At 35.3% G+C, this 7,998-nt stretch overlaps 1 protein-coding gene across 1 annotated transcript; it reads left to right on the top strand.

Moving 5' to 3' along the window:
- Positions 1 to 291: 291 nt before the first annotated feature.
- LOC139824413 (uncharacterized) lies at positions 292 to 2,767 on the top strand. The gene is made up of 3 exons (XM_071796949.1): positions 292 to 1,639; positions 1,880 to 2,006; positions 2,109 to 2,767. Exons 1-2 carry the CDS (start codon positions 485 to 487, stop codon positions 1,943 to 1,945), a joined length of 1,221 nt encoding a protein of 406 aa, XP_071653050.1. The 5' UTR covers positions 292 to 484; the 3' UTR covers positions 1,946 to 2,006; positions 2,109 to 2,767.
- Positions 2,768 to 7,998: the final 5,231 nt, after the last annotated feature.

Here is a 7,998-nt window from a genome sequence, read left to right as displayed (position 1 = left end):
ACAAGGAGTTATTCAATATCTCGACTCGAAACATTTGGGCAACTGCGGCCTCAACTTCAACGATCCCCACGCTTTTGTCGTAGTGCATCACATCGGAAGGTATGTATCAAGAATACAACAATATAATCAGTAATACATATATATACAATATATACAATATAATAAAAAAATACATCTTATATCATATCGATAATAATACTCATCTAAATAAAATTAATTTTATTAAATATTATAATATAATTTTTTAATTTTACAGAGTTTATTTAGACAATTAAAGTAGTTACTTGTAATTGAGAGAAATTAGTTTATCAAATAAAATTGAATATTAAAATGCTCTACAACTTGTTAAATAATCTTGTGCATACCAAAATCAGCATACCAAAAACAACACCTATGTTTCAAAATCAGAGGCCAAATACAGGCTGACCAAGCATCGAGAACAATCGTTTCGGATCCGCAGCACTTGTTTGCTCAAGTAGTCAAAATGAGCGTAAGGATCAAGAACGCAACAACGTTCTTTGCGCGTGCGACCAAATACTTCAAAACGAAAGCACACATTTTACCTGCCGCGCTTGTACATAGAGTGAGAAAGGCCACGTATAACAGCCGCCTATGGGTAATCGTACGAGTTGGTGGCAGCATCCGACTTGCGAATGACATTGTCCTCACACCGGAATACGTTAAACAATGTATACACCAAATTGTAATGGATCGCAAAAGACGTAAACGTGAATCCAAGAATGAAAGAGCGCGCAAACGTCAAAAAGCTATAAAAAAGGCATTGAAACGAGACCGCTCGCCGCCCCGAACGCCTCGTCCGAAACCGCCTAGTCGCAGTGCCGACCCGCGACGACGACGTCAGTCTCCTACCGTCGTCGTTGATGACACGCCGCCACCAACAGCAACGCCGCGTCACACGCGAAAAACTATGACCTCTGGATATCACACGCTCGATCAAACTTCCGATCGTGAGTTATCGGCGCTCGTCGAAACCGCCGACACGACACGCACATCTGGCGTACCACCGTCAATCGCGACGCTACCATTGGTCGTCCTAGAGCGATTGAGCACCTCCGCCATCGCAAAGCTGAGCACCCGCTCTAAAAAGAAGACACCCAAAACACAGCAAAAAACTGCAACGGTCGCTACGCTAATTAATCTTATTAATTTTCCACGTTTGTACGCGATAACAATTATTTACAGTTGTTACATTAACGACAATTGGACCTTCAATGGATACGAAGTGCGAACTGATTTACCGTCAAACACATACTGTCGAGCGCCCGGATCCACGGAAGGAGTGGCCATGACTGAAAATATAATGGAACACATCGCGAAAGTGGCGAAAAGGAATCCGCTAAAGGTCAGATTGGCTAATATGAACGACGTGGATAAGGCCGCGTTAGAATCCATGATAAAGGATTTGTCGAAATCGGCCGATTATGAGATGCGGAAGCGGGCTGTTGAAACGTTCAACAATGAGAATCGCTGGAAGAAAAAGGGTATTGCCCTAGTACCTATAAAATATCCACTCGGATATTTTGGTCAGTTCAATGCTATGGTGTCAGTCTGCGCTCGCGATGGTACAGTTTGCGTGACGCACGGTGGCTTTGAATGCGGCCAAGGTATAAATACCAAGGTACGTTAAATGTGAAGTTTATTTCCTAATTTACCTTATTAAATTCAATAAAATTTTTTAAATTATTTATATGATAATTAATAATTTCATTAACCACAATTAAATAGATTCGAATAAGTATTATTTATAGACGTTCATAATTTAATTTCTATTAAGTCACCTACATTTTGCAAATAATTAATTAGTTGCTTGTATTTTATTCCTATTTTCCTATTTATATAAAAATAATATTCTTTTTAGGTTGCGCAAGTGGGCTTACTCTTTCGGTATCGACCTAAGTTTAGTCACCGTCAAACCAAACAATAATATAATAACGCCCAACAATTCAGTTACCGGAGGCAGTATTACTAGCGAGTCCTGTGCATATGTAAGAACACTATTTAATCCTCCTCCAATGCTTCGGAAAATAACGCGATATCTCATGCAATAATAAATTGATTAATAAAAACGATCGTTGCATTAATTTCAGGCCACGATTCCGGCCTGCAAAGAAATCCTGAAGACTCGAGCCGATAAAAAAAGATATGAAGAATCCAAGGAACTTGTTTTTACTGCGTATCAAAGAGATGTTGATTTATGCGCTTATTATTTAACCGTCTACAATAGAAGATGGAAGTAATTGTGACAATCGTTATGGCAGAAATATCAAACTGGTTTGAAGTAGATAAAGCCGAAAACAAAGCAACGTGCAACGTATGTCATAAAAAATTTAAGTTATCAAAAAGAAATAGGTCACGTGATTTAAGATCACATATTTAAAAAAAAAAGAAATAACATCGAAAATTGAATGGAATATATTTATATTAATATTTTCCCGATAAAAAGAAAGTAACTAACATTTATTAACTTTTCATACACGTGTACTACTTCCATGTTGTTTTTAGATGTTGTTGTTTTTATATATAATTTTTAATTGTTGATAGATGCTTTATTATTGATTTTCAAGGACCTTTAACCAAAGGACCAAATAATTTTCTTGGTCGTAAATCTTGGCCATCATTCTAATTGGTTCTTTTTACTTTTTTTAGATGATAATATGTGGCTTATGTGGTTTCTTGATACAAATTCTCAATTTATTGAGAATCTTTTTACGCTGAGTTCCACATGGGAAACAGCATGTTTTAAATTAGCAGAAAAGTGGGCCACAAGTGAAGAATTTATAATTGCAAAGCCTGAAGAATTTATAGATGTAGATATTTTAAAAATAATGTTTTTGAAATATCTAGATTTATTTTCTATATACCAAACAAATCTAAAAAAGTGTGCAAGTAGAAACTTGCACATTGCTTCCTCATAACCAGAAATCTTTAGAGATCTACCCGTCCTAGGTAAATGACATTTTAGCTCTGGTCTTAAAAAGACAGATCTACCCGTCCTAGGTGAAGAACATTTTAGCTCTGGTCTTAGAAAGACAGATCTACCCGTCCTAGGTGCAGGACATTTTAGCTCTGGTCTTAGAAAGACAGATCTACCCGTCCTAGGTAAAGAACATTTTAGTTCTGGTCTTAGAAAGACAGATCTACCCGTCCTAGGTGAAAGATATTTTAGCTCTGGTCTAAGAAAGATAGATCTACCCATCCTAGGTGAAGGACATTTTAGCTCTGGTCTTAGAAAGACCATGTAGAAATTCAGCAATTGTACGTTCATTTTGTGAGGACATTAACGTCAGCTTTCGAATCTTTTGTTTTGGTTGCAACCAACTTATCAGTATTAACTTTCAAGCTCTGTAAAGTTGGCACCCCGAAATGCAAATTTTTATAAAATGCAAACGGCATTCGTTTGTCCGCGATTTGTTCACGTTTAACCACTCTTCAAAAAAAAAAGTTATGACCAAATTAAAAAATTTGACATCAGCACCCCATGAACATTTATCATTAATTTTCAAACGGGATACGATTGTCCGCGATTTGTTCACTGTGCAAACACACGATTGCTTGTGCGCTCGTGTTTCACTGTCTTCACTTCATTGCCGAAGATAAAGGGGGAATCAGTGAACGACTTGCGGAAGATCTTCCATGGGATTCTGCACACTATGGGCTCCCTGGAATGCATCGGGCGTCCGGTCACGAACTGTAGTGACCTGTTCGTCCACCTCATCGTCGAATTGCTCGACACCCACTCGCGGCGTGAGTGAGAAACTGCTGTTAGTGGAACCACGGATCCACGTCGCTCGACACTTTAAAAGACTTCTTGGAGTGTCGAGTTCGCACTCTGGAAGCGCTTCAACCGGAGAAGACAGATCAGCGCTCGCCTGCAAAAAAAGACTCGCGAAGGCCGACGCGGCCGTGAGCAACCTCCCCCTCTCCGCGGAACTTGTTTTTACTGGTATCAAAAGAATGTTGATTTATGCGCTTATTATTTAACCGTCTACTAGAAGATAGAAGTAATTGTGACAATCGTTATGGCAGAAATATCGAACTGGTTTGAAGTAAATAAAGCCGAAAACAAAGCAACGTGCAACGTATGTCATAAAAAATTTAAGTTCTCAAAAAGAAATAGGACACGTGACTTAAGATCACATAAAAAAAAATAACACCGAAGATTGGCTGGAGAATTTATATCAGTTTTTTCCTGATAAAAAAAGGTAATTAACATTTATTAACTTTTCATAAATGTGTACTACTTCCATGTTGTTTTTAGATGTTAGATGATAATATGTGGCATATATGGTTTCTTGATACAAATTTTCAATTTATTGAGAATCTTTTTACGCTGAGTTCCACATGGGAAATAACATGTCATAAATTAGCAGAAAAGGCGACAAGTGAAGAAGTTAAAATTGCAAAACCTGAAGAATTTATAGATATTCTACAAATAATGTTCTTAAAATATCTAGATTTATTTCCTATAAACCAAACAAATCTAAAAAAGTGTGCAAGTAGAAACTTGCACATTGCTTCCTCATAGTTTTTAAGTGTGCAAGTAGAAACTAGCACATTGCTTCCTCATAACCAGAAATCTTTAGAGATCTACCCATCCTAGAGTGAAGAACATTTTAGCTCTGGTCTTAGAAAGACAAATCTACCCGTCTTAGGTGAAGGACATTTTAGCTCTGGCCTTAGAAAAACATATCTACCCGTCCTAAACATATTTTAAGATTAATCTCTCCGAGATATTTAACGAATACATTTCACTTTATTTTCTCAACAAGTTATTATTCAGTGTCTCCTTCTCCGCCATAATAGCCCACGGTCTATTCGAGCCGTGTACAGATTTGATAACAAAAACTGACGCCAACTTGTCCCGGAAAAAAAAGTAAAAAAAGACGTACCAAGTAAGTACACAAAACAAAAAAAAGTTAGCGTTATTATACTATTGTTAACTTAATCGCTTCTGCAATTAAAAATTTTCCAATAGATGATAAGCTCAAAAATTTCGATTGTACAGAAGAAAAGCCTTTATAAGAAATTGATTAAAGAGTTAAAAGCTTTGAGTGAAAGAATACGAGATTAAAATTACGTGAGATTGTAATTTGATAATAAATTGATACATAAAAAAGATATAATTATATATAATTAAAATATATAAATTGTGCAAATTAGAAATTTGCACTTGGCTTCCTCATAGAGGAAGCTTTAACTTCCGCAAATTTGGAGATATCGATCTATTTCTATTTTATTATATTTTTCAGTCTTTTCTGTACCCCTATTTCATATATTTTAATAATTTATTTTATTTTTTTCTATAACTATTTCCATCAAAATCTCGAAAAAATTTTTTTTCACCATCACAAAGCTTCCTCTATGAGGAAGCAATATATGCAATAAAAGTACTCAATGGTAGTATTCAAATGTATCAAATGTTTAAAAGAATTAAATTGTTCAAAAATTAACTGTTCTAAAATGGATATGAAATGAATGCAGTTGGATCATAATAAAGAAGAAACTTGGTGTGCTCGGGTCGCATTAAAATATAACATGTTCCATATCTGATGTTTCATAAATAATTGCTTACTAACCTGGCAACATCATAATCTATAATTATATGTACATATAAATACATATAAAATATCTATTACATTTTAAATATTATTCAATAAACAAACTAAATCGCCTATTCTTTGCTTTGTTTCGTAATCTCGTTACAATACACTTAGGTATTCTAGATATCTTAATTGTTACACTAAATGTGTGATTATTTGTTTGAGCAATTAAGATAATCGTATCAATGTATTATAATAATTTATAATTAGTTATTCATTATTGGATCAGATTTTTCATACGATATATTCTTCTACAAGAACGATATAACCTGATAATTTGTCACAATAATTACTATTATAATTATCTACTTTTATAATGATGCTTCAATCCGAATACATGTGATTTAAAAATCTCATTGACTTAAATGTAATCTGCTTTATTGTATGTAGTAAGTCGGGAGAAAATGCCACGGTTAAGAATTGTTGTATAGAAATATGAACAAACTAATAGTCATAACTGCTTTGGAATGTTTGCAAAATGATACTTTAGCTTTTAAATAGTATTGCTGAAAATAGCCACCTTAAAAGTTATCGTTAAAATGTTGTAATTGTATTTTGTGTTATCCCTGCAAGACTGGCATTCTAACCCCGCACGATAAAAACAAATTATGAAAAATCTTAACAAAGAAGAGTACAACATATTACAAGAAGACTACTCATGCACCACTTGGTTTGAACAGACTTTTTTCGATTCTTCAGATTTCACACAGTAAAACTGAGGCAGTTTACCCGCGCCACTTACTATTACAATAATCAAGTGTGTGAAGTTCGCAACCCTACATTAAAATTTTTTAGTTCTGATTAAAATTTCAGCTTCTTTTCGAAGAGTATAAGAGTATTTTTATGTTTGTAAAAAAAGTTCAGGGAATTTATGCTTTGAAAAAGATAATTAAAAAATGGAATGCTAACTTCACACCCAACTTTATAACCGAATACTTCTGAATAGCTTATCTGAAGCATTTTAACGAGTACTACAGTTCCTGAGAAAAAATTTTTTTTCGGATTTTTTTCAAAAAACAAAAAAAATTTGATTTAAAGTCAAAATAGTTCGAATAGCTCAATTGAATCTTTTCGAAAAGTTCTAGAGTTCCTGATAAGTAAAAAACAGCAAAATAGAATTGTTTTAAAAAATTATCATTAAAACGCAAATGATATTCACGGCAAACCTTCGAAGCCGAATATCTTCTTAAAACTCCCGTCAAAACGCCTGCAACTATACCACTAACTAGTGGCGATCCGACCACTATAGTTAAAAAGATATTCGTAGATGCAACGGATGAAATTCGACTAAGCCCCGTTTCACACGTATCCGACACTGGACTATTGACGCCAGGTATCCGATCGCGAAGTGTATGGATTAATATGGGAGCATTTACACGTTTGTCCGATAGTCGATTTGTAAAAACAAAGAAAATCGATCGGATACCCGGCATCGGTAGTCCAGTGCCGGATACCTTACGTGTGAAACAGGTCTAAATCTTTCTGTCCGTAAACGGTACGGGCACGGCGCGGTTGTCTAAATCGACCTTAAATCGGAGATATATTCACGGAAGGAGTTCGTTATACGAGTAATATTGATATAAATCTCGCAGCATCGATATGTACGCAGATAATCGATTAAAGATGCAACGATAAAATTATCGTAAACAATATCAACGAGTAAAACGCATAATTTATTGCATCGAATACAGACATTCATGGTGGCGTATTAAAAAGTTGAAGAAAGTTACGTGCAACGTGCGTAACTTTCTTTCATTTAAAAAAGAAATGTATAATTTTATGAAATAATGAGAAATTCTTTTTCTATACGGCTAATTCACTGCAAATACAAGTGTGTTATTTTAACTAAAGCTCTTCTTAGACATTTCTTGTCGTTTTGAGTAATGCCATTTAACACGGTTGAATATATTAATGCGATTAAACGTGTTGATTTAACACGCAACAAAACATGTAAAACGAGCTTAAGTCAAATGTATCATTTTTAAACGTTTATGCGTGTAGAAATAACACACTTGGATTTACAGTGTATGATAAAACGGCCTGCAATTACAATTAACTACAAAGTATTCCATACATATAATAATTAGTCTATATGCTCTATATAAATCAAAATGGTATAGTTACCATAGCTGTCTCTACGCTATTAAATAAGGAAAAATAAAATAGAAGCGAGTTCACGCCGGCAAAACTGGAAACGATCAGTCCGATTACGTGATCGGAGGCACTGTTGGCCGTGTACCGGACCCGCGGCCGACCGACCGGTCACTCGCCGATCCGCGTTAAGTACGCGATCGCGTATACACATACTCATTCTCTCGGTCGGACCAAGTACCGGTAATCACGCTAGCCACGGCGGCCTCTCTTCCGTCCGCATTGC

The sequence above is a fragment of the Temnothorax longispinosus genome, unplaced genomic scaffold (genome assembly GCF_030848805.1).
Source record: "Temnothorax longispinosus isolate EJ_2023e unplaced genomic scaffold, Tlon_JGU_v1 HiC_scaffold_361, whole genome shotgun sequence".
Lineage (NCBI taxonomy): Eukaryota > Metazoa > Arthropoda > Insecta > Hymenoptera > Formicidae > Temnothorax > Temnothorax longispinosus.
The sequence above is the reverse complement of the archived record's forward strand: the minus strand, read 5'-3'. Positions and strand labels throughout refer to the sequence as shown.